Here is a 27684-nt window from a genome sequence, read left to right on the forward strand (position 1 = left end):
GAATGCGCCATTGAGTGGCCTTGTCGTGCAACTGATCGCTCGGGTTTGGCCCTGGCCTCAGTCGTCCATTGCGACTCGGTGGACACGGGGGCATTCGGGTGGCGCAGTGGTGGCACACAACAAGAAGCGCACGGGTTCGATTCCTAACTCGGGTGCCTTTTAAAATCCTTTATATTAAGTTCACTTGCTTGCTTGCGCGCTTACGACCGTGCAAATCTTTCGGTCGTTTTTTAACCCACTTCCCGTGATCCAATCGAGCTGACATTTTGCACACAGACTCGTTGTGCGTGACAATTTATTTTCGTGAAAAAAGATTTCCATAACTTTACACTTTTTAGGAAAAAAAATATATATTTAATTACCAATTGCTTAATGGTGGCAGGCAATCATCTGACCCATAGGTGGCAGCCATCTCAAGCCAGAGGACGAGAGGACTCTAGTCGCCACGCATATAAAGGATTTATAGTGAAAAACTTTGTTTTTACGGGTTAATTTTTTACGTGTGGAATTTGCACGTCCTCCCCCTGTTCTGCATCGGTTTCCTCCGTGGTCTTCAGTTTGCTCCGAGAGCTTAAACACAAATACAGTGGCATTTCTGTTGGCCAAACATCCCAACGGAGCAGAACTCTCCTGATACGGAGTTTTCGGATTCGGCGTGGCTCTTCTGGGTAATATATTTTGAAATGATTTTTATTAAACGGCAACAGACGTTTGATTACGGGGAAGCGCGTTTTAAAGTTGGGAAGTTTACCTTTACGAGAAACTGGCACGGGTTTAAAAATCCAGACAAATCGAAACGAGCGCCTGGGGATGTGTTTGATGTGAGCACAGTGGAAGCCCATCCCGGGGCAAATGTTGAGAGCCATGCCGCCACAACGAGCCCCGTGGGCCGTCCGGCTTCCGGCTCGTGCTGCGAAACGTCGGACATTAAAACGAAACTAGTTTTTATTTTACCAGGGAAGGCCTCACTGAGCTATGTAGCTCTTTTCCAGAAGCGACCTGGCTATCACAAATGATAGCTCAACGAAGTGAATCATCACGTGGGATTTTATAACAGCCAAATACTATTAACACGTGATGTTGATTCTAAATGTGGAGGGAAAAACCGGAGGATCCAGAGAAAAATCCACGCGACCACGGGGAGAGAGAGAGACACGCAAACTCCAAATATACAGCAGCAGGCGTCAGGGTCGGGATCAAACCCACGACCTCTTCCATACCAGGCGAGGTGGTTAACATCTCCTAGCCACCGTGGCGCCCCTGAAACATCGCGCAGCACCGCACGCGGCTGGACTCTACGACCGCTGGGTCCGGTCGTGGCTGCGACGCGGCCCAGCGGTGGCGCGCTCGCCCCTCGTTCCCGGAGGTTCGCGGTTTGACTCCAGCACCCCCCCGCCCCCCTCCACGGTAAACGCTGTGGGCGTTTGGTCGCTCGGAGGCTGTGCGCGATTCCTGCTTCGCGGTGGTTACGAATACAGATTCCAGTGACGTCATTGGCAAGAAGTGAGCCGTGTACTGTACTGTTACGCATATGAAATAAAAGTAACGTGTGTAAATTTCGATTTAAAGCTTTCGTGACTGCAGGGATTCATCTTCTTGGTTCTTTCGGTAAAGTCACGTAGAAGGGAAATAATAAAATAAAAATAATAAAACATAATCAAATAATAATATTATATTATGGCCGAAACGTCGTGAGAATTATTTTATTATGTTTTATTTTTATTATTTTATTATTTCCCTTCTACGTGACTTTACCGAAAGAACGAAGAAGAGTAACGTGTGTGTTGAACTTCTTTCGCACCGTACGTAGTCAACCATGCCCATCGGAGGTGCGGCGTCAATAAAGTCGAAGTTCGTTCCGTGTCACTTTGGCGCGCGGAAGCGACGACAAATGTGGCCGCTCGGTGTCTCGCGGCAGCTGCGATTTGAGCGGAGGTCGTCTGTGAAACAAGGGCCGTGTTGGGTTCGGGCACGCAATGATCAGCTGCTCTGGTCTATCCACTGCTGGATGAACCCCCCCCCCTCCTCCAAAACAAAAAGCCGCCACCGCCACCTCTCATGAGCCTGCGATGCAACAACCCACGTGGCATCGACCTGCGCACGACGATCTGATGTCACATTTTTTTTTTATTAAAAACGAATTTCTTGAGAAATGCTTTTTGTGTTTTGCACGGTTGTCTACGTACGGTGCAAAAGAAGCTCAACATATATACATAGGGGGAACACCATGCATCCGTACATGGCTCCGTCTCCTTTGGTGGATGTCCTCGGGCGCATTCCATTCCTTGTACATATCGTGATGCAACCTCTCCCACACCTCCCCTTGCGTAGATCCCTGCTGACTACATGTCTCGTGTCGTCTTCCGATCTCGTCTCATTCACTCGCATCTGAGAAGCTCTCAATGTGGAGGGCCACTACGCGACCTACCCAGTGTCCCACCCAGCTTGTCTCAGTGTCCCACCCAACGTGTCTCACCCAGCGTGTCCCACCCAGCGTGTCTCACCCAGCGTGTCCCATCCAGCGTGTCTCAGTGTCCCACCCAGCGTGTCCCACCCAGCGTGTCCCACCCAGCGTGTCCCACCCAGCGCGGCGGTTTTTGAAGATTCACATCTACGCCACTCACCTGCCACGTTCTACTTCCGCAGCTGTGCGTCGCTTCTCCCGTCTTGCCACCGGATTCCCAGCATCCGCCTCGCACACCGCCTGCAGAAGCTGCTGGAGCCATACCTCGAGTCCTCTCTGATCCACGTGGCCGTGCAGACGGCGGCAGCAGCAGCACCCCCCCCCCCCACCCCGTTTGGGACCTTTATTGCCAGTATCAAAATATAAGAACAGCTTTGACCCTTTCTTGTCTGAATGTTCACCACAAGTAGTGTGTGTGGGTAATGCAGACGGGATTCCTTGCAAAAGGTTTCTGTTTGCTGCTTTAACATCTTAACACAACAACTGTTTTATTTCCAGAAAGGGTGAAACCCCTTGCCTCGAACGCCCCCCCCCTTCTCCACGCGATGGCCTCCGTGCCTCGCCGTGACAAAGCGCGCCTGGACACGAGCGGTGGTGGCGAGGAGCGCTTTATTGGTCACGCGACGCGACGGCGCGACGTGGTGGCCGACAGCGGCCCTCGTGGGCCCCCGGCTACAGTGTTGCTACCTGGGACGCATTCGCACTCAGCCGCACAACCACAACCACGGCTGGTGGCGACGCGCGCCGACGCGGCGAGTGACAGTGTTCATGGCAGCGGTAAAACACAGCCCGACTATTGACGAGAGGTGTGCGCTCGTCAGTAAAGTTTGGTAAACCAGAGAGCCTCCCTCCAGTTCATATATTTATGTTTATATGTTTTGGCCTCTTCTCCCACGCTGGCCAAATGTCTTGGACGACGAGGGAGTGACCCACACTTAACCCCACCTGGAGATCGACTAACTACGGTGGTGGTGCTGTTGCTGCTGATAAACCCATTGAAACTCATGGTTGGACAGAGGCGCAGGGGATTTAAGGAAATGTCCCCATCGTGTGAGCTGCTGCGCTGATCTCAGCCAATGTGAGTGAGACAAGGAGGGAACTGAGCGGAGGGGATTCCGCTCCCTCTCAGACTCATCAGCAAAGCGTGGCCGGGGGACACAAACTACAATGAAAGACTCACGGGTCAATGGTTGGTGGGACCTAGATCAGTGTTCTCCACTCATTTTCAAAGGGGGGTGCCACTTTTACAGATAAGACGTCATCAGTGTGAGGGCCGCCACACATTTGAAACTATTGTTGGGTTTTACAGCAGCACGATGACGATAATGATGGGGGGTCTTGTCACGTGTTGTGTCTTGTCGGGGTCCACACGTCGGGGGCCGCCAGTGGCCCGCGAGCTTTGCAGTGAAGAACGCCTCGACGGACGCTCGTGCATCCATCACTGGAGGTTCAGTGACTCCGCACATCATCGTTCGTGGATCGTGGTCCCGGTTCCTCTGCCCCCCCCCCCACTCCCATCGCACTGCAGCGGCCGCGAGCCGCGTGGTAGGGTGGCCGCTTCCCGGGGCACCGCGCGGAGGCTTCGCGCACGCCGAGTGGTGGGAACTGGGGGGGGGCTGTGCGTGGTCGCGACATCACCACGTCAGCCGCCGTGCACACGCCTAGGACATGCTTGGCCACGCGTGTCGTGGAATTATCTTAATTTACACGGCTAGAGGAGCATTACAAAATATAATACCGATGCCAGCATCATACGATACACCGATACCCTAACTATTGCTTTACAAGTAACAAAATACAAAACAAACCGCGCGACACTGTATGGCTTAGGGTATACAGACATTACTCGTATAAAATATAGTTTGCGATTTAGTCTACGGGACGTTATGTTTGACCTACAGCGGATACCGCGAGATTCTTCGGGAATAAAAAAAACCCCTCGATTGCTCGCTCCGGGCGGGGGGGGGGGCAGCGGGGCGGGGCTCTGGTGAGCAGCGCCACTCTCTTCACAGTGCTCGCTGCGTCGCCAGTCACAACCCCGAACCAGCACCATGGGATAGCGCACGATCCGGGGTCGTGGCGACCGATCGCAGTCGATGATTGGTGTGGCGCGCAATCCACTGGCCTCGCCGCGCGTCGCTGAGCAGGAGACGCTCGAAAGAATCGCGTCTCGTCTCCGTCTCGAGCCACCGGTTGTGCGGCTGCCCACAAACGGTTGCGGAGGACGTCGGCGTCTCAGCGACTCCGTGGCGAGTGAGCGAGTTGTCGGGGTGACGCAGTGTCTGTTGGCTACAGCCTCTTAGAAAAAATATATATTTCAGAGAGAATCTTCGTAAAAAAAATCACTCCACACATTCGGCAATAACACAGTGGCGTTAAAACGGAAACAGTATTTATAGGGCGATGTTTCGGGTCATGCCCCTTCTCCATAGCACGCAGATCGATCATCTTTGTGCTCTGAAAAAAAGGTAGCAATTTCCAGAAACGTCGCCTGCTTGTATATATATATTTTTGTTCTGCCTGTGCCATCCCTGCCGAGGCAGTGGTTACTACAATCACGTCAAGGCTTTTGGATGATAGCACCATGGGGCTGGGGATCGCTACTGCCTGCAGTACCCCTCCCTGCCACGCAGCCCCGCACGTGCAGGGGGTCAGCGGCACAGGGGTCCGTGCGGACACGGGGAGGCGGCGGGGGGGGACTGTCCACCGCCGTTCCTAAAATTCCGCAAACGGCAACTCAGCGAGCATCCCAGAGGTCAAGGCTCGCACGCTGGTGGTCACGTGGCGGGGTCGTGACCCCCAGTGTGTCACGCTAACCAATCCCTGCGCGGGGGGGGGGATGCGTCGAAATACAAGTGGGCCTCCGCGCTTTTTCCACTGCGGAAGCCGAGCCATGCCTGACCAAGATGATTCAGTGCCGACGTATGGCCCTACTGAGCCCCGAACCAGATATCAGATGTCGTGTGGGGGCCCATCATGGTTGGATTCCAGCTCGGCAAAACAGCCGGTGGAAAACCTCACCTAGTGCGAGGGACCTGCACTGGCTCGGATCACAAGTGGCAGTGGAAAAAAATAATCTGTGACGGAATTGAGGAACGTGTCCAGAGTCAAAGAACGTGTCCACGATCAGGCTGCGGGACGGGCGGCGACGCAGGCGCGGGAGCCCGCTCCGACTGCACGAACCCCACGGGAACGGAGTCCGTGCCGCGCGAGCCCACGTGACGTGTGGCGGCGCCTGCCGGCACTCCAGGCAGCCAGAAGCCTGAGGCAGCGGCGTTCATGTGGCGATGCGGAGAGGGTGAACGCTTCCACCCACGGTGGGTGACGGTGGGCGACGTTGCTCCCTCCCCAGCCCGTGGGACTCGCCCAAGCCACCGACTTCAACGCGGGTCACCAGGGTTCGTGGCATGGCGAGCGACGAGCCGCTCCCAATTCACCACGCGACGTCGTTTGGAGATGGTGGGTGGGGATGTGGGAGAGGGGGGAGGGCGGTGGTGCGCGATTCGGTAACCGCAAGCATGGGAGCCTCGCTCTCGGTTGGCGCCGCACCGGGCGCCGCTCTGAGCACCACCGTGGGGCCCCGCAGCTCGGAGTGGTCCCGCGGTGGCCGCGGTTCGGCGCCGGGGCGGCGCGTTCCTCGTGCTCCGATCCGTTCTCATCCTCCATTTCCAAATTCACCTCAAATTGAGCCCCCGACCCCCCTTGATTCCCTCCACCCCTCCCTCTCTCTTTCTCATTGAGCCTGCAATGAGCACTGCGCTCATTCAGAACTGAGACACCGACCTGAGAAGTGGCGATAGCTGCTGTGGCCTGCCGGGCCAACCAGTGGCTGATAGATTTGGTTTAATTGCGCCCATTTAAGATCGGCACAGGAGCGAGTGACGGTGATGATGATTTGCGTGAGCCACGGGCGACGGGTCCAATACGTCGGTCAGTCAGTGTGTACGTTTGTCACTGCCGGCTGTAATCACGAGTCCAGTCCAATCTCGAATGCGCCGCCGCGCTGATCACGTGCCCAGCGTGCACCTTCTAGAGTAACAACAGCGCCGCTGTCTTTCAGTCTTTTGCAACAACGGCTCGATACTCGAGGACGGATCGCGAACGGGGCCAGAGAGCGCCGAAAGCGGTGATCGTCAATCGTGCCCAGAGCGCGGTGCGACGGCCCCCAGCCGGTCACAGGGGTGAGCCGCTCACCACGAGTGAGGCTCTCGCGTCCGGCTGAGAACACGGCGGCAGGAGAGCGGTGCGAGAGCTGCCGCTGCTGGTGGATCGTCCGAGCAGAGTTGGCTTTGCGTGCGGTTGACTACCCTGGGGTCCTCTTTGAAGACAGCGGCCGTGCCCACATCCTGACGACGCCGATGACCTCACCGAGCCGGACGCCCGCCACCGCGTAGCCAGCGGCGGCACGTGTGGTAAAACAGGCGACAATTCCCCTCCCCCACCCCACCCGACCCCACCCCCACCTCCCCCAACTAAAGTCACGCGGCTCACGACTCGATTTCCCGGACGGTCGGACATCCGCACGCCGGTCGGCGGCCGCGAAGTTCCGACGGCCACGAAAAATGGACGATAAACCCGGGGCAGAGGAACCGGGGCAGAGGAACCGGGGCCGCCGCCAATGCCACCAGGCCGCCGGGTCAGGGCTTGCTGTGCTCGGCGAGGCCGACCCCCAGCATGGCATGCAGCTCCTGCGGGGAGTAGCCCAGGAGGCTGTGCAGGTCGCAGGCGAAGCGGTAGACGTAGCGCTTGCCCGACGACTTGTACAGCAGGTTCTTGTGGTAGTAGTAGCGCAGCGCGCGGCTCAGCTTCTCGTAGTTCATTTTGGGCTTGTTCTTGCGCTTGCCCCAGCGGCGCGCCACCTGCACCGCACACGCGCAGCCCCAGCGGCGGAGTTAGCGGCAGAGTTGGCGGCGGAGGTGGCGGTAGCGCCGGCGGCTCCGAGTGAACGAGCGGAGAGTAGACCGGGCGCTTGCCCCCACTGCGGTGGAGTGAACGTCTCCGGAACGTGGGAGTTGTGCCACCGCGTGCAAAGCGCACACGCACATACACGACGCGCTGGGTGGGTGTGGGCGGTTAATCAGTCGGGGTGGATGTGCGATGTCGTGCTGCCACAGCGGTGGAGCAGTCGGCGCACTGGACTTGTGATCCAGAGGTAGCCGGTTTGGCTCAATCTCCCGGCGCGGCGGCTGGAAACGTTGGGGAATGTTTCCTAACGACTCCCTCCCCCTACTTCTCTCCACCGAATGGTGTATGTGGGTATGGGTACGCCAATGGTGAATCAGCAGGTGGTGGGATAAAGAGTGGGCACACTGACCTCTACGTTCAAAGACCAACTACCCTCTGGAAGGAAGCGACTCCCTCGAGCGGAGGCAATTTGAACAATTAAAAATTTAACTCAATCATCTCTGCTCGGGACATCTTCTGTTTGTCTAAAACATGGCTTCCCTCGCAGATAAACACCAGCCTCACAGATTTATATATTCCAATTCTACAGACAATCACGAGGAGTTGTGTCAGTATATGTGTGGAAAATCACCTCTCTTGCACACAACTCACTCCCCCCCCCCCCCCCCTTAGCCGTACAGCAGGGAGGGGGTAGGGGGACAGGGGGATGGAGCCCCTCACCTCGTCGGGGTCGGACAGCTTGAACTCCCAGCCGTCGCCGGTCCAGCTGATGAAGGGCTGGCACGCCGTGTCGGTCAGCAGCTCCAGCAGGAACTGCCACAGCTGTATGGGGCCGCTGCCTGCGGGGCGAGGGGGCCAAGCGTCAACGCTGGTGTGGAGAACGCTCACAGGGCATCGTGCCTCCCGCACGTGTGTGCGTGTGTGTGCGTGTGTGTGCATGTGTGTGTGTGCGTGTGTGCATGTGTGTGTGTGCATGTGTGCGTGTGTGTGTGTGTGTGCATGTTTGTGTGTGCATGTGTGTGGGTGTGTGCATGTGCGTATGTGTGCGTGTGGGGAGTGGTAGTGTCGTGGTTGGCGCGCTGCGTTATGAACATGACGGCTCGAGTTTGATTTCTGCTCACGGCCAACACCAGTGACGATTATCTAAACCGGTCCTGGGCCTCCCCGAGTGAGTCCCTGATGCGATAATGGGTAAACGTCGCCACTGGCGGCCGGGCATGGCGCTGGCCACCCACCCCCTCGCGTGGTGCCGTGCCGGCCTTCGCAGGTGCCGCTCGCTAACAGCACTTGCCACCGGGCTCCACGGGGGATCTGTGTGTGTGTGAGAGACGTCGCCAGCGCCCCACCTGTGTACCCCGCGAGGATCGCCGCCGGTATCACGGGCTTGCTGACGCTGCTCGCCTCCGCCGCGTCGCCCAGGTAATCGCGGAACGTGACCTGCGACTTCCCGCCGTCGGGATAGTAGCGGTCGTCCGCCAGCTTCGCCTCCGCGGAGCCGTAGCCCGCGGCCTTGGTGCCGAAGCGCCGCTTGTGCGCCGGCGCGAGCGGGCCGCGGCCCGGCGCGTCCGCCGCCGTGGCGAAGGAAGAGGAGGAGGGCTCGTAGGGGCCGCGGTAGTCGTCGAACGCCGCCGCCGCCGCTTTCCGTTGGCCCGGCTGCTCGAGGCTCGTGAAGTTGTCCGCCTCGAAGCTGCTGTAGCTCGGCACGCGCTGCAGGCCGCCCAGGGGTGATGGCATCCACCAGACGCGCTCGGGGCTGGGCACGCACTCGCCGCCAGCGCTGCCCTTGTCCGCAATCAGCTCGCCGAACGCTCCTGCGCAAAGGCAAAGATCCCCCGTTTAGCCTCAACAGTGCTGTTCGTGAGTAGCACCTATGCAGGTTGGCACGGCGCACAAGGGGGTCGGTGGCCAGCACCGCGCCTGACCGCCTTTGTCTCCCCAGTGAAAATGTTTTTTCACACCACACCGAGTTATCATCTCATAGGTCGAGCTGTGGGAGGCCCAGCACCGTGAGCGGGAATCGAACTCGGGTTGCCAGATTCATAGCGCAGCGTAGCACGAACCGCTACACGACCGCTCCCCCTGCGCACATGCACGCACGTACACGCGCACACACCGCGATCGTGAGCGACGCCCGCATGCTGTGCCAAACGTGCTCGGACCTCGTGCATCACTTGGCATGGCGCGACGCTGCTCGCCGCAGAGGCTCACGGTTCGAGCTCTGCGGTCGCCCTGGTCAATGCTGCCGGGGAGCCCGCGGAAGAAGTACGTCACGTGTTGGATGCGAACGATCCCATGACGTCCGCGTGAACTCCCGCGAGGGGTGCTCAGATTTCTAGTCTGGGCACTCCGAGGTCCCGGCGTGCCCAGAGATGGTGGCGCTACGATACCTCGTCCAGCCGACGTCACGCAGCATGACGGGGCAGCAGTAGCAGCAACGTGCCGGGCAGTGATGGAGCGTGGGGGGGGGGGGTGGGGGGTCGCTACCTTGAGTGGTGACGCCACCGCCTCCTCCCCCCAGCACGATCTGCGTGCCGCTCTCCTGCTTCACGGCGGTGGCGCGGAACATCTCCGGCGCGTGGCTCCCGCCGTGGGCCAGCCGACGGTCCCCGCCGTGGGCGGCCTCCGCGCTCCGTCGATCGCCGCCGCCGCCGTGGAAAAGTGCGACGGCGCCGGGCGGCGGCTCCCGAGCGCCGCACGGAGGCCCCGGCTGCATGCGCGCGTGCGCCAGCAGCCGGTAGTGGCAGTCCGCCTCCATCTCGCTCTGCTGGGACGGCGCCGCCACCACCACAGCAGGTTTATGCTGAGGTTGTTGTTGTTGATGATGATGATGCTGCGGTTGTTGTTGGTGATGCTGCGGTTGTTGTTGTTGCTGCTGCATGGCGGCGGCGGGGACGTAGAGTTTGGGTTTTGCGGCGGGGCCCGCGGGGGGCTCCGGGCGGGGGGCCGGGCCCTGCGAGGACGCCAGGCACAGCACCTCCTCCCACGTGATGTCGTGCAGCGTCTGGAAGGACTCGCAGATGAAGCCCGGCTCGCTGGACTCGGCGTGCGGCACGTACTGGCTGCTCTCCAGGCCGTAGCCTGCGGAGGGATAACGCGCAGATGCTCTCTGTGACGACCACGATCGTCGTCGTCATTATCGCTAAGCGCGTTCGCAATTGTTCTCATAGCACGGCGGTCATCACGGACGCGGGCTGCCGTGCGTCACGGACGCGGGCCGTCGTGCGAGATGTGCGGACGCTCACCGCTCGTGAAGTTGAGGGAGCTGAGTTGGTCACAGTAGGAGGGAGTGGACGGCTCCATGAGGTAGTTCTTCATTTCCTCTTGCCACTCTGCGATGTAGGAAGAGGAACGAGGGGCAGGAGGAAGCAGGAGGAGGAATGAGCGCGATCGTGAGCCACGTGCGAGAGTGAGGGATCGCAGCCATGCTCCGCCAGGAATGTAAACAAGGGAATTTGTGTCCGTCCTGCCTCTCTCCCATGCCTCTCCTCTCTCCCTCTGCCTCTCGCTCTGCACAGATGTTTGCTCAAAGGTCACGGCGTACATTTTACGTCTCTCTCGCGTGCGGCCATAAAGCACGGGAGGCCGTCCGAGCCGCATCCGCGTGGTGGACGTACCGGCGGAAGCGTTCCGGCTCGCCCCTAACGTACACAAAGCGCCGCGTTCAGCCGTGACCCCACGCCCGAGAGTGCAGCCGTCTGGAGACGATCGCAAGGGTTTGGAAGTGGCCGTGACAGTCTGCGCCGCGCATCGTGAGAATCTCAAGACTCGCGGCTTATTTCGACGACGACGACAACAACAAAAACATCTTCATATAATCCAGACGATCCGCATTTTCCCTTCACCGACAGATTCCACATCCCCTCCTCCCCATAGGAAACGATAAATCCCAGCCAGGAGAAGCCTCCACAGTCCCTCGGCTCAGAGTGGAGACCAAGATGCTCGCAGTGCCTCAGGGTGCCGTGGCGGCGGCCAGGAGATGTTGACCACCTCGCCTGCTACACAGGAGCGCGTGGGTTCGATACCGACCCTGACGCCTGCTGCTGCTGTATACTTGGAGTTTGCGTGTTTTTCCCGCGTGGATCTTTCTCGGGGTCTTCCGGTTTCCCCCTCTACATTTAGAATCAACACCCGTTCAGCGTATTTGGCTGTTATAAATGTCCACGTGATAAGCCACTTCGGTTGGCTGCCATTTTGTGGTCAGGTCGCTTCTGAAAAACAGCTACATATAGCTCAGTGGGCCTGACCTGGTGAAATAAAAATAATAAACATAATTCAAATAAAAAGAATTCAAATAAAACCTGATTTACTGGACTTGGTAGCTCATGGCACTTTTCAACTCACCTCAACCGACATTATGATGTCACTGCACTTTTAAACCATCCAGATTGAAAACTAATTTCCTTAGAACTGCTTTTTGTGTTTAGTTTGTCATCCGATTTGCATGGTTGGCTACGTAGGGTGCGAGAGAAGTTCAACATACGTACAACCAGTGGCGTAGCAACGATCAGCTCACGGGGTGCGGCAATCAGTCCGATGGGTTCCCAATATTTGATTCGTCTCGCACCTCGGCTATTAGACATCGCGGCTCCTCTTGCCTAATCACATCATCGTTCAGATCAGGGTCTCGAACATTTAGCGCTGTACGGGCGCTCCGTCTTCGCAAAAGGCAGCCACGACAGCTCCGTAGTGCGGTGGCTGTCAAGGGGGGCCCCAACTCGTAGCGTTGGTCGCTGGGGGGCGGGGGGGGGGGCAAGGCACCCCCTGCTCCCACGCTCGCTATGCTTCCACATACAAACATTCCCAATGTCCTGCCACTCTCTACCCTCGGGGAGCCGTGGGGTGTCGTTGGAGCGGATCCCACCTCGGGGCGCAAGGTTTTATGTGCGCGGTGCCCGCGACGTTTATCACTTCCCGACGTGCCAGGAGACGGTTCAATTCGGGAACCGCAAATGCGAGGCGGCGCCACGCGGAGCGAAGCATCGAACGTCGCGAAGCGGCGTGACGGAAGCGAGGCGCCCGGGGCAACGCCCGCGCGGTGGTGCCAGCGGCACTGGAGCGGCGGCGCCGGTGCGGTACCTTGCGGGAGGTACTCGAGTGGAGAGGGGACCTCCTGGATCGCGAGCTCCATGTCTGCTCCTCCACGCTCGTGGCACGGGGTCTGCTCCTGCGGCGCGGTGCGCAGAGAGCGGCGGTGCCGGTGAGGGGCGGGCACGGGAATCCAGACACTCACGTGGAGATGAACAGAGAGGCCAAAAGACTCAGAGAGAGAGGCCAACACATTCACACAGAGAGGCCAACACATTCACACAGAGAGGCCAACACATTCACACAGAGAGGCCAACACATTCACACAGAGAGAGGCCAACACATTCACACAAATAGGCCAACAAGCGCGGGTCGCATGGGCCCTGGCGGAGTTGCACCACCTGCACACTCGACATCCGCAATACTGATTCTCATGCGGAGATCGCATTCTTCACATCGGCTGAGAGAATGGACCCCATCAGTTTTAGGCGATATCTGAACCGCCCACGCAGCTACACACACACACACACGTGGCTAGACACACACACTACTACACACACACACTGCTACACACACACATTGCTACACACACACACAGTGCTACACACACACACTACTACACACACACACAGTGCTACACACACACACTGCTACACACACACTGCTACACACACGCACAGCGCTACACACACACAGCGCTACACACACACACTGCTACACACACACCGCTACACACACACACACCGCTACACACACACACTGTTACACACACACACAGTGTTACACACACACACACACTGTTACACACACACAGTGCTACACACACAGTGCTACACATACACACACACTGTTACACACACACAGTGTTACACACACACCGCTACACACACACACACCGCTACACACACACACTGTTACACACACAGCGGCGCTGGCAAGCGCTGCACTCTCGCGAGGAACACGCAGATGGAACAGATGGAAAGGGAACCTTCTTCGCTCGCTAACCCAGGCGGGGGCGGATGGGGGGGCGTGAACTCGACATCGATGACTTCGGCGGTTCGTAGCCCCTCGCGAAGGGAAAGTCTCTGTCTGTGTGTGTGTCTGTGTGTGTCTCTGTGTGTGTCTGTGTGTGTGTGTCTGTGTGTCTGTGTGTGTGTCGGTCTGTGTGTCTGTGTGTGTGTGTCTGTGTGTGTGTCTTGTGTGTCTCTGTCTGTGTGTCTGTGTGTGTCTCTGTGTGTGTGTCTGTGTGTGTCTGTGTGTCTCTGTCTGTGTGTGTGTCTGTGTGTGTCTCTCTGTGTGTGTCTATGTGTGTGTGTCTATGTGTGTGTGTCTCTGTGTGTTTGTCTGTGTGTGTGTCTCTGTGTGTGTGTGTGTGTCTGTCTGTGTATGTGTGTCTCTGTCTGTGTGTGTGTATCTGTGTCTGTGTCTCTGCGTGTGTCTAGAGAGCCCCGCGCGAGCCGTGCCCGTCGTGAACTCTGCGTGAACCCCCACAGAGGCAGCAGCAGCAGCAGCCGCTGCGACTCCCCGCCGCTGCTAAATCGTGGCGGCGGTTGTTGAACGAGGGCTGCCGCCGCTGCTGATGAGACCCAGAAGGGGCGAGACCGCCGCGGGCGGGGCTCGCTTGCTCAAGCAAACGCTGCCGCTGGATTACGGTATTGGAGGATCGTTTTCGGGATGATGTTCGACGTTTCGCTCCACGTGCTGGGGAGCTGCTGCTGGGATTGCTCAAACGCAGGGTGTGTGGTGGTGGGGGGCTCTGTGTGTACAAGTGGAGACTGGGGGGGGAGGGTGCTGGTGGTGGTGGTGGTGCTGCTTGTGGTGGTGGTGGTGCTGGTGGTGGTGGTGCTGCTTGTGGTGGTGGTGCTGCTGCTTGTGGTGGTGGTGCTGGTGGTGGTGCTGCTTGTGGTGGTGCTGTTTGTGGTGGTGGTGCTGCTGCTTATGGTGGTGCTGTTTGTGGTGGTGGTGCTGCTGCTTGTGGTGGTACTGTTTGTGGTGGTGCTGTTTGTGGTGGTGGTGCTGCTTGTGGTGGTGCTGCTTATGGTGGTGCTGTTTGTGGTGGTGGTGCTGCTTGTGGTGGTGCTGTTTGTGGTGGTGCTGTTTGTGGTGGTGGTGCTGCTGCTTGTGGTGGTGCTGTTTGTGGTGGTGCTGCTTGTGGTGGTGCTGCTGCTTGTGGTGGTGCTGCTTATGGTGGTGCTGTTTGTGGTGGTGGTGCTGCTGCTTGTGGTGGTGCTGTTTGTGGTGGTGCTGTTTGTGGTGGTGGTGCTGCTGCTTGTGGTGGTGCTGTTTGTGGTGGTGCTGCTGTTTGTGCTGCTGCTTGTGGTGGTGCTGCTTGTGGTGGTGGTGCTGCTTGTGATGGTGGTGCTGCTTGTGATGGTGGTGCTGCTTGTGGTGGTGGTGCTGCTTGTGGTGGTGGTGCTGCTTGTGGTGGTGGTGGCCTCGGCTCAGAGGCCGACCCAGAAACGTCCCAACGCGAGGGCTGGGAGAGCGGCTCCCTCCCTCCGACACGAGTAACAGCAGCAGCATCATCGCGTGTCGTCTCTCTGTGCTAAATATCAATAAACACGGATGGTCAGGGTCTCAAGAGGAAGTGAGTGGGGAGTGGAGGGTAGCCCCCCATGGCCCTCCCCCTGTGAGCCGCCACTGCCCAGGCTGGTGGCGGTGGAGGGGGGCAGGTTGGGGGGGGGGCTTTAGCCCCCCCCTCCAATTAGCGCGGTAGGCTACGTACGGTGCGAAGGAAGTTCAACATAGATGCACACATCATGGGACCTCCCTTGCCAGTATTCTTTCTTTTTCTTCTTTTTATTTTTTATTTTTTTATATATAAAAGTCTCTGCGCGCTCGCGCTTGCGGGGGATTTGGCTCTCGGACGGTGGGCTATATGTAGAAACAAAATTTGCCAGGCGGCACGCCCTAAGCCCCGCGGTGGGAATAGGCTATTTCATTTTCCCATCCCTAAACTTTAAAGTAGTTTAATTAACACATTTGTGCCGTTTTATTATTTATTTACTTATTGCGCGACATCGACCGTACCAACTGACGCCAATTGCGTGGGGGGGCGGACCCTGCCAAGTGCTGTGCCTTCGCTCGAGCTCACGGGGGACATTTCCTTTTATGCGTTTTACAGCCAATACATACACACATAACGCTGCGGATATTTCTTCAGTGTCATGTCTTCTTCGCCCCCCCTAACACGATGCGTCCAGTTTATAGTACAGACTCCGTAGATAATAATATTTTAGTGCTTACATTACATTATTCTTGCACGGGCGGGGGATGCTGGGGGGGTAGCGGCCCAGCCCCTAGCCTGGCAACGTGCCAACTCCACCTCCTCGCCAATGTAGGCCAGGACGGGGACTACGAATGGCACAAGGCCTCAACACGCCTATGGCAAGTACAAAGTTCCTTGCTTCTTACGCTAACAACTCAAGTCCATTGTTTACTATTGTTAAACACATTAGTTGACAAACATTACTATAATAATGTTTGTGTGCATATACGAACTCACATTGATTGCTTACTATTATCAAACAAATACGTTGGGAGATATTATAATAATAATGTTTGTGTGCACAAAACTCTTTATTTTTAGGTTGCTAAATTTTCCCTTTTTTTGCTGCGCTTTTATGACGCTGCGACGGTCTGCCAGTCTGTGATGTGGCCTTGTACGTCCATGTGTATGTGTGTGTCAGTCCATATGTGTGTGTGTTAGTCCACATGTGTATGTAAGTCTATACATGTGTGTGTCACTCGATGTGTGTGTGTAAGTCAATGCGTTTGTGTGAGTCCATATGTGTGTGTTCATCCATGTCTGTGTATCTCAAGTAGATGTCTGTGTGTCACATGTGTATGTGTGTAGGGCTGTGTGTGTGTCAGTCTATCTATGTGTGTCTAAGTCCATGTGTGTGTGTCTTAGTCCATATGTGTGTGAGTAAGTACATATGTGTGTTTACGTCAATGTGTGTGTGAGTCCACGTATGTATGTGTGTGAGTCGCTGTATGTGTGTACGTCCATATGTGTGAGTGTGTCTGAGTCCATGTGCGTGTGTGTTAGTTGATGTGTGTGCATGCCTCCATGTTAGTCAGTGTAAGTCAATTTCTTTGCGTGTCTGTAGGCCCATGTGTGCATCTTAGTCCATGTGTGTGCTTTATTGACCTGCTCAAGGCCTATGATACCATCAGTAGGCTGGCCTCTGGATTGTTCTTCGTGCTTTCAGAGTCCCTCACCCACTGCTCACCATCCTTAAGGACCTTCATGATGGTGAGCGGCCCCGCGTCAAACTACGTGGCCGTGAGTCAGAGCCATTCCCTGTACACCTTGGGGTGCTACAGGGATATCCTCTGGCTCCCACATTATTTTACATATATTTGGACCACGTAGTTCGTGAAGCCTTCAATGGCTGTACCGCTACAATTTCCATCTGGTACAGATACAATGGGAGGCTGATCAATGCCCGGGTGCGGTCAAGGGATGGCTCCCTATTGCTCAACCACGTTATGTATGCCGATGATCTGCTAATTGCTGCTCACTCGGAGGAGGAGTTCGAGGTGCTGCTGCTGAACCTGGAGCTTGCCACCAAGAGGTGGGGCCTTACCATCAGCCCCACCAAAACTAAGCACCTGCCTGGGTATTTTCTACCATCGGACACTCCACCCCCACAACTCCCAATTGGTGATGGGACAGTTGTGGAGACGGTGGAGAGTTTCCCATACCTTGCCAGTGTGCTAATGACCGGCTCTGGTTTAACAGCAGACGTCTCACTCAGAATCAGTCGAGCCACATTATCTTTTCATTGGTTGCGTAACACTATGTGGAAGCTACCTAGTCTATCGCTCTGCACGAAGCTTCAGGTCTTCTCGGCCACGGTCATTCCCTCCCTTCTCTACGCTTGCGCCCCCCTAATGGAACATCTTCGCCGGTTAGAAACATTTAGGATGGTCTGCCTACGATCCATCCTGGATTTAACCAGGCTGCATTGTGAGGAGTTCACAAATCCTTGAAAGATGTGGACAAAGTCCCATCGGTGAGCTCCTCTGCCAGGTAAGGCTGCGTTGCCTGAGTCGCATGACCAGACACTCGAGCACGGGGGGGGGGCCCTCGGGGGGGGGGGGGCAGCCGGCGGCCTCTGGCACCGTCCCCCCCCCCCGGCCTCCTCCCTCCCTCCCTCCCTCTGTGCGACCAAAGCCACGGGTGCCCAAGTAGCCGCAGCGCAGACCGAAGGGTTCCCAACACGTCCAGCGGGCGGCAACAATCAGCACGAGCCAATGTTGCGACACAAGTTGCGGCTCCGGAGCCGCATGTGGCCCTCTTCAGGGACTGCCTCGTGACGTCTTTGAGGGCCGTCTCGTGTTCACCTGCGCAGTGCACTGCGGGACATTGAAATGTGGAGGTTTTTTGGGGTTTTGCCGATTTGTACAAAAACGTCTCTTCTTGTTATTGTGGTGGCCGAACCCCGTAGCAATGTGACGATAACGAAGCGGGTTTTTGACAGACGGAGCGGGGTCCCTGGGAACTTGTGAAGAGAGCGAATTCCGAAGCGCAGCAGCAGCAGCGGGCAGCCGCTCCGCGCGTCTTGAACCGCACGCGTCGCCGATTCTCTGCGCTCGGAGATCGAAGTGGAAGCGGTCGTGTGAAGGTGCCGGGCGATCGCGCACAGCGGCTCGCGGTGTCTCCGTGGGGTCTCTCCAACCCCCCCCCCCCACAGTTGCGATCGTCAGCAGGGCCACTGCCGTCACGGACTGTGGCTTCGCGTCGTGGACGCAACGGACTCCACCATCTCCCGCTTCCTAGAATCTCTGAGTCACTGCAATCAGGGAATTGCAATCGCTGGTGCCATGATAATGTTGCTGCTGTTGTTGCCATTCTGCTGCTGTCGGTGGCATGCGACTTATGTCGGTGGCATGCTGTCCGCACATCGGTATATGCGCGTCGCACTGACTATTTCGTCTCATCCCTTCTGCGTTCACGCACTCAGTCACCCAATAACTCGTGAACTCACCAACTCGTTCACCCAATCACCTACTCACTCGCGCAATCAGCTTGCTCACTCGCCCACTCACTCGCCCGCTCGCTCACTTGCTCGCTCGCACGCCCACTCGCCCGCTCGCTCACTCGCCCACTCGCTCACTCGCCCACTCGCTCACTCGCCCACTCGCTCACCCACTCGCCCACTCACTCGCCCACTCGCTCTTTGATCGCTACTACTGCCGTGGCCACTGTTGTAGGGAACTTCACTCGGTGGTTACTCCGCCCGTGTTGAGGACAGCTCCCGGTTGTGTTCAACCACCACCACAAGACTGCAGGCCACAAGAACTCACTCACCCGCTCACCCACTGACCCACCCACTCACTCACCCACCCGCCCACTCGCTCACCCACCCACCCGCTCACCCACCCACTCACTCACCCACCCATTCACCCGCCCACTCACCCGCTCACCCGCCCACTCACCCACTCACCTCACCCACCCGCTCACTCACCCACCCTCGCACCTGCTCACCCACCACACCGCAGGGCCCTCCTCACCACCACCTCTCTTTCTGCGTCTCCCCCGTGCACCAACCGGCGGCAGCCCGCGAGGCCGCCAGGGCCCCTCGTGGGCCTCGCGGTCTCCGCGCGCCCCCCCCCCCAGCCGAGACAGAGACGACCCCGCCAGCTTGCGTCTACCCCCCTACGCACCCCTCCCCCCGCGACCCCCACCCCCAATCCACCCCACGTCACGACACCGAGAACCGGGCCCCTTCCACCGCCTCCGGGCGGACCCCGTGAGCCGCCAACCCCGCCCCGGGTCAGCGATTGCGACATCCCCCCTCCCCCCATCCCCACACTGCGTTAATGGGGGGGGGGGGGGGATGTACCGCGTATTGTTCGGTGTGATGTCCGACGTTCCGCTCCACGTGCTAGAAGCTCCTTTCGGGGATTGCACTATCGATGTGTACTGTACTATGCGCATACACACGTGTGTGTGTGCACACAGAGCACGTGTAGCACACACGTGTCGCACACACACGTGTGTCTGTGTGTGTGAGCGCGTGTGTGTGTGAGCGCGTGTGTGTGTGAGCGCGTGTGTGTGTGAGCGCGTGTATGCACCTATGTTGAACTTCGTTCGCACCGTACGTAGCCAACTGCGCTAATCGGAGGTACGGGGGAAGGAAACAAACTAAACGCATGAAGCACTTCGACATAAATTACTTTTTAATCTAGATGCTTTAAACATGCATAGGTCCAGTGGCTTCCTGAGTCGATGTAAGAAGTGTGAGTCTGAGTGAGTCTGTGTGTATCTGTGTGTGTCTGAGTGTGAGTCTGATGAGTACGAGTGTGACTCTGTGTGAGTCTTTAGTGTGAGTATGTGTTACTGTGAGTCTGTGTGAGTCTGTGTGAGTCAGTGTGAGTGTGAGTCTGTGTGAGTGTGAGTCTGTGTGAGTGTGAGTCTGTGTGTGTGTCTGTGTGTGTGTGAGTCTGTGTGAGTGTGAGTCTGTGTGAGTGTGAGTCTGTGTGTGTGTGTGAGTGTGAGTCTGTGTGTGTGTCTGTGTGTGAGTCTGTGTGTGAGTTTGAGTGAGTGTGAGTCTGAGTGTGAGTGTGTCTGTGTGAGTGTGAGTCTGAGTGTGAGCCTGTGTGAGTGTGAGTCTGTGTGAGTGTGAGTCTGAGTGTGAGTGTGTCTGTGTGAGTGTGAGTCTGAGTGTGAGCCTGTGTGAGTGTGAGTCTGAGTGAGTGTGAGTCTGAGTGTGAGTGTGTGAGTCTGAGTGTGAGCCTGTGTGAGTCTGTGTGAGTGTGAGTCTGTGTGAGTGTGAGTCTGTGTGCGAGTCTCTTCCCTCCTCCCCCTCCTCTCTCTGCTCCCCTCGCCTGCTGCTCTGTCGAGTCCAATGCCCCCGCGATGCGCCCCCCTCGTCCCTGCGTCCCCGCGTCCTCGCGGAACGGAGACCTCAGTGCGACCTCAGTGAGCGAACCGCGACACCTCCGCAGATTTGACGCCGCGGGTCGAGCAAGGAGGAGGAGCGGTGGCGCAGTCGTTAGCGCGCCGCGCTCTGAACCCGCGGCGACCCGCGTCGAGTTGCGGTGCGCGCCGCTCCCCTCGCTCCGTGCGGGTCGGGGGGGAGGGGGCGCAGTGGAGACAGCGGGAAACCCCGGGGCTCGCGAGCTACGGACTCCACCCCTGGCTCTCTCTCCCCCTGGCTCTCTCCCCCCCCTGGCTCTCTCCCCCCCTGGCTCTCTCTCCCCCTGGCTCTCTCTCTCCCCCTGGCTCTCTCCCCCCCCCTGGCTCTCTCTCCCCCTGGCTCTCTCTCCCCCTGGCTCTCTCTCCCCCTGGCTCTCTCCCCCCTGGCTCTCTCTCCCCCCTGGCTCTCTCCCCCGCCTGGCTCTCTCCCCCCCTGGCTCTCTCTCTCCCCCTGGCTCTCTCCCCCCCTGGCTCTCTCTCCCCCCTGGCTCTCTCCCCCGCCTGGCTTTCTCTCCCCCTGGCTCTCCCCCCCCCCCCCCTGGCTCTCTCTCCCCCCCCCCCCTGGCTCTCTCCCCCCCCGGCTCTCTCCCCCTGGCTCCCTCTCCCCCCCTGGCTCTCTCCCCCCCTGGATCTCTCCCCCCCCCCCCCTGGCTCTCTCCCCCCTGGCTCTCTCTCCCCCCCTGGCTCTCTCTCCCCCCCTGGCTCTCTCTCCCCCCTGGCTCTCTCTCCCCCCCCCCTGGCTCTCTCTCACCCCCCCTGGCTCTCTCCCCCCCTGGATCTCTCCCCCCCCCCCCCCTGGCTCTCTCCCCCCTGGCTCTCTCTCCCCCCCCTGGCTCTCTCTCCCCCCCTGGCTCTCTCTCCCCCCTGGCTCTCTCTCCCCCCCCCCCCCCTGGCTCTCTCTCACCCCCCTTGGCTCTCTCCCCCCCCCCCGGCTCTCTCTCACCCCCCCTGGCTCTCTCCCCCCCTGGCTCTCTCTCCCCCCCTGGCTCTCTCTCTCCCCCTGGCTCTCTCTGCCCCCCTGGCTCTCTCCCCCCCCCCCCTGGCTCTCTCTCACCCCCCCCCTGGCTCTCTCCCCCCCCCCGGCTCTCTCTCTCCCCCCTGGCTCTCTCCCCCCCCTGGCTCTCTCTCCCCCCCCTGGCTCTCTCCCCCCCCCTGGCTCTTTCTCCCCCCCCCCCCTGGCTCTCTCCCCCTGGCTCCCTCTCCCCCCCTGGCTCTCTCCCCCCCTGGATCTCTCCCCCCCCCCCTGGCTCTCTCCCCCCTGGCTCTCTCTCCCCCCCTGGCTCTCTCTCCCCCCCTGGCTCTCTCTCCCCCCCTGGCTCTCTCTCCCCCCCTGGCTCTCTCTCCCCCCTGGCTCTCTCTCCCCCCCCTGGCTCTCTCTCACCCCCCCTGGCTCTCTCCCCCCCTGGCTCTCCCCCCCCCCGGCTCTCTCTCACCCCCCTGGCTCTCTCCCCCCCTGGCTCTCTCTCCCCCCCTGGCTCTCTCTCTCCCCCTGGCTCTCTCTCTCCCCCTGGCTCTCTCTCCCCCCCTGGCTCTCTCTCCCCCCCCTGGCTCTCTCTCACCCCCCCTGGCTCTCTCCCCCCCCCCGGCTCTCTCTCTCCCCCCTGGCTCTCTCCCCCCCTGGCTCTCTCTCCCCCCCCTGGCTCTCTCCCCCCCCTGGCTCTTTCTCCCCCCCCCTGGCTCTCTCCCCCCCCTGGCTCTTTCTCCCCCCCCCCTGGCTCTCTCCCCCCCCTGGCTCTCTCTCCCCCCCCTGGCTCTCTCCCCCCCCTGGCTCTTTCTCCCCCCCCCTGGCTCTCTCCCCCCCCTGGCTCTTTCTCCCCCCCTGGCTCTCTCTCCCCACCGGCTCCACGCGTCGCTCCCTCCGCATCAACGCGACCGCCGCAGCGCGTCCGACAACATCCCATCAGCGAGTGTACTATGGACACACACACACTATAGACTGTGTGTACTATAGACACACACACACTAGACTGTGTACACTATAGACACACACTATAGACTGTGTGTACTATAGACACACACACTATAGACTGTGTGTACTATAGACTGTGTACACTATAGACACACACTATAGACACACACACACTATAGACTGTGTGTACTATAGACTGTGTGTACTATAGACACACAAACACACTATAGACTGTGTGTACTATAGACACACACACACTATAGACTGTGTACACTATAGACACACACACACTATAGACTGTGTGTACTATAGACAAACACACACACTATAGACTGTGTACACTATAGACACACACTATAGACTGTGTGTACTATAGACACACACACTATAGACTGTGTGTACTATAGACTGTGTACACTATAGACACACACTATAGACACACACACACTATAGACTGTGTGTACTATAGACTGTGTGTACTATAGACAAACACACACACTATAGACTGTGTACACTATAGACACACATACACTATAGACTGTGTGTACTATAGACTGTGTGTACTATAGACACACACACTATAGACTGTGTGTATTATAGACTGTGTACACTATAGACACACACACTATAGAATGTGTGTACTACAGACAAACACACACACTATAGACTGTGTGTACTAAAGACAAACACACAAACTATAGACTGTGTACACTATAGACACACACTATAGACTGTGTACACTATAGACACACACACACTATAGACTGTGTGTACTATAGACACACACACACACTATAGACTGTTGTACTATAGACACACACACACTATAGACGGTGTGTACTATAGACACACACTATAGACTGTGTACACTATAGACTGTGTACACTATAGACACACACACTATAGACACACACACACTATAGACACACACACTATAGACACACACTATAGACACACACACACACTATAGAGTCTATAGTGTGTGTGTGTGTCTATAGTGTGTGTGTGTCTATATTGTGTGTGTGTCTATAGTGTACACAGTCTATAGTGTACACAGTCTATAGTGTGTGTGTCTATAGTGTGTGTGTGTCTATAGTGTGTGTGTGTCTATAGTGTGTGTGTGTGTCTATAGTGTGTGTGTGTCTATAGTGTGTGTGTGTCTATAGTATAGACACACACACACTATAGACACACGCACACACACTACAGACACACACACTATAGACACACACTATAGACACACATACACACTATAGACACACACTCTATAGACACACACACTATAGACACACACTATAGACAGACACACACTATAGACGCACACACTACACACACTACACACTGTAGACACACACTGTAGACACACACACACTATAGACACACACACACTATAGACACAGACTATAGACACACACACACACACTACACACACTATAGACACACACACTACACACACTATAGACACACACACACTATAGACACACACTATAGACTGTGTGTACTATAGACACGCACACACTATAGACTGTACACTATAGACACACACACTATAGACTGTGTACACTATAGACACACACACACACTATAGACTGTGTGTACTATAGACAAACACACACACTATAGACTGTGTACTATAGACAAACACACACACTATAGATTGTGTACACTATAGACACACACTATAGACTGTGTGTACTATAGACAAACACACACACTATAGACTGTGTGTACTATAGACACACACACACTATAGACTGTGTACACTATATACTGTGTACACTATAGACACACACACTATAGACACACACACTATACACACACACTATAGAGTCTATAGTGTGTGTGTCTATAGTGTGTGTCTATAGTGTGTGTGTGTCTATAGTATGTGTGTGTCTATAGTGTGTGTGTGTCTATAGTGTACACAGTCTATAGTGTACACAGTCTATAGTGTGTGTGTGTCTATAGTGTGTGTGTGTCTATAGTGTGTGTGTCTATAGTGTGTGTGTGTCTATAGTGTGTGTGTCTATAGTGTGTGTGTGTGTGTGTCTATAGTATAGACACACACACACGCACACACACTACAGACACATACACTATAGACACACTATAGACACACACACACTATACACACACACACTATAGACACACACACTATAGACACACACACACTATAGAGTCTATAGTGTGTGTGTGTGTCTATAGTGTGTGTCTATAGTATGTGTGTGTCTATAGTATGTGTGTCTATATTGTGTCTATAGTGTACACAGTCTATAGTGTACACAGTCTATAGTGTGTGTGTCTATAGTGTGTGTGTGTCTATAGTGTGTGTGTGTCTATAGTATAGACACACACACACACGCACACACACTACAGACACATACACTATAGACACACTATAGACACACACACACTATAGACACACACACTATAGACTGTGTGTACTATAGACACACACACACTATAGACTGTGTACACTATAGACACACACTATAGACTGTGTACACTATAGACACACACACACACACTATAGACTGTGTGCACTATAGACAAACACACACACTATAGACTGTGTGTACTATAGACACACACACACTATAGACTGTGTACACTATAGACACACACACACACACTATAGACACACACACACACTATAGACACACACACTACACACACTATAGACACACACACTATAGACACACACACTATAGACACACACACTACACACACTATAGACACACACATTATAGACACACACACTATAGACACACACACTACACACACTACACACACTGTAGACACACGCTATAGACACACACACAGTAGACACACACTATAGACACACACTGTAGACACACACACACTATAGACACACACACACTATAGACAACAACCAACAACAACAACCGCCATTCGCCACTAAGTGGCGGTGACGTCACCACGACGCTTGTGCCAGGCCATGTGCACCTTGAGGCCACGTGAAGTGTCGAACGCCCGCTGGCAGGAGGTCACGGGGCAGACCCAGGTGCCACGGGTCGACTGACTGAGATGACTGGCTGATGCACCACCTGTGCCCCCTACTGTGCCAACTTGCTGTGCTTTAGCCACCCGGCGCTCCGCTCGTTGTTGTGAGCGTCGCTCCTCCACCCTCCGTTGTTGTTGGAGGGCGACTGCCTCCAACTGCCCAGTAGCGTCCTTCACGAGCCTCCTCCACAGAGGCCGATCTTGACACCGCTGGTACCAGTCATCGGCAAGTCCACTCAGCTCCACGTCTTCCTGTACCACATCACTCCATCTCTTCTCTAGCCCGTGCCGCGCCCGTTTAGCCCCGTCGATCCGGCCAAACAAAAGCTGTTTAGGCATGCGGTGGCTGGGCTTGCGGGCTACATGACCCAGCCAACGCAGCCTTGCCTGCCGGAGGAACTCACCGATGGGACTTTGCCCAGATCTTTCAAGGATTTGTGAGCTCCTCACACAATCCAGCCTGGTTAAACCCAGGATGGATCGCAGGCAGGCCAGCCTAAATGTTTCCAACCGGCGAAGATGCTCCATTAGGGGGGTCCACGTTTCGCAAGCATAGAGAAGGGAGGGAATGACTGTGGCCGAGAAGACCTGAAGCTTCGTGCGGAGCGACAGACCAGGTAGCTTCCACACAGCGTTACGCAACCGATGAAAATATATTGCCGCTCGACTGATTCGGAGAGAGACCTCTGCTGTTAAACTGGAGCCGGTCATAAGCACACTGCCCAAGTATGGGAAACTCTCCACTCTCTCCACTACTACCCCATCACCGATTGGGAGTTGTGGGGGTGGAGTGTCCGATGGCACAAAACACCCAGGCAGGTGCTTAGTTTTGGTGGGGCTGATGGTAAGGCCCCACCTCTTAGTGGCACGCTCCAGTCTCAGCAGCAGCGTCTCCAACTCCTCCTCTGAATGAGCAGCTATTACCAAATCATCGGCATTCATAACGTGGTTGACCAATAGGGAGCCATCCCTTGATCGCACCCGGGCATCGATCAGCCTCCCATTATATCTGTACCAAATGGAGATTCCCCCGGTATAGCTATTGAAGGCTTCACGAACTACGTGGTCAAAATAGATGTTAAATAATGTGGGAGCCAGAGGACATCCCTGTCGCACCTCAAGGTGTACAGGGAAAGGCTCTGACTCTCGGCCACGTAGTTTTACCCGGGCCCGCTCACCATCAGGAAAGTCCTTAATGATCGTGAGCAGAGGGTCAGGGACTCCGAAAGTACGAAGAACAACCCTGAGCCCAGGCCTACTGATGGTATCATAGACCTTGACCAGGTCAATAAAGCAGAGATGTAGGTCTTGTTGAAATTCCCTACACCTCTGCTGTAGCAGACGGACAGAAAATATGACATCTGTGCAGGACCGCCCTTTCCTGAAACCACATTGGGGCTCCGTAAGCCTCTCCTAAGCGTGCCTAGCAAGGCGATGTTGAATAATCCTTGCCAGGACCTGACATTACACACACTACACACACATACTACAGACACACACACACTATAGACACACACACTATAGACACACACACTACACACTATAGACACACACTATAGACACACACACTATAGACACACACTACACACTGTAGACACACTATAGACACACACACTATAGACACACACACTACAGACACACACACTATAGACACACACACTATAGACACACAACACACACAATACAGACACGCTATAGACACACACACACTATAGACACACTATAGACACACACACTACAGACACACTACAGACACACACACTATAGACACTACAGACACACACACTATAGACACTACAGACACACACACTATAGACATACACACTACACACACTACACACACACTACACACACACACTACACACACACTACACACACTACACACACACCACACACACCATAGACTCACAAAGCCCACGTGTTGCGCGCTCCGTACTCGTCTCACCTGAGAGAGCGACCGCGCTGACTCCGGGACCCTCTTCCCGTGTCTCCCGTGTCCCTCTTCCCGTCTCTCTCTTCTCGTCTCTCTCTTCTCGTGTCCCGTGTCTCTCTTCCCGTGTCCCTCTTCCCGTGTCTCTCTTCCCGTGTCTCTCTTCTCGTGTCTCTCTTCCCGTGTCTCTCTTCTCGTGTCTCCCGTGTCTCCCTTCTCGTGTCTCTCTTTTCGTGTCCCTCTTCTCGTGTCTCCCGTGTCTCTCTTCTCGTGTCCCGTGTCTCCGTCTCCCGTGCCTCGTGTCCCTCTTCTCGTGTCCCGCGTCTCCACGGGCGTGCCGAGCGCCTCACTGCGCGACACTTCTCCTCCTCGCCCTCTCTGCGAGTCTCCGTCTCCTCCTCCTGCTGCTGCCCCCTCCGTCTCCTCCTCCTGCTGCTCCCTCCCTATTTTATTCCGCCCGGCATCCGGCCCAGACTCAGCTCACGGGGAGGAGGTTGGGC

At 56.4% G+C, this 27684-nt stretch overlaps 1 protein-coding gene across 1 annotated transcript; it reads right to left on the bottom strand.

The window, feature by feature from the left end:
- Positions 1 to 2996: 2996 nt before the first annotated feature.
- Positions 2997 to 27595, bottom strand: LOC133341992 (uncharacterized). The gene is made up of 7 exons (XM_061550843.1): positions 27200 to 27595; positions 12446 to 12533; positions 10612 to 10698; positions 9854 to 10447; positions 8716 to 9180; positions 8090 to 8208; positions 2997 to 7323 (listed from the first exon to the last, which is right to left on the bottom strand). Exons 2-7 carry the CDS (start codon positions 12495 to 12497, stop codon positions 7102 to 7104), a joined length of 1539 nt encoding a protein of 512 aa, XP_061406827.1. The 5' UTR covers positions 12498 to 12533; positions 27200 to 27595; the 3' UTR covers positions 2997 to 7101.
- Positions 27596 to 27684: the final 89 nt, after the last annotated feature.

This window comes from Lethenteron reissneri, chromosome 13 (assembly GCF_015708825.2).
Source record: "Lethenteron reissneri isolate LAM-NWPU_2019-01 chromosome 13, ASM1570882v1, whole genome shotgun sequence".
Classification (NCBI taxonomy): Eukaryota; Metazoa; Chordata; class Hyperoartia; order Petromyzontiformes; family Petromyzontidae; genus Lethenteron; species Lethenteron reissneri.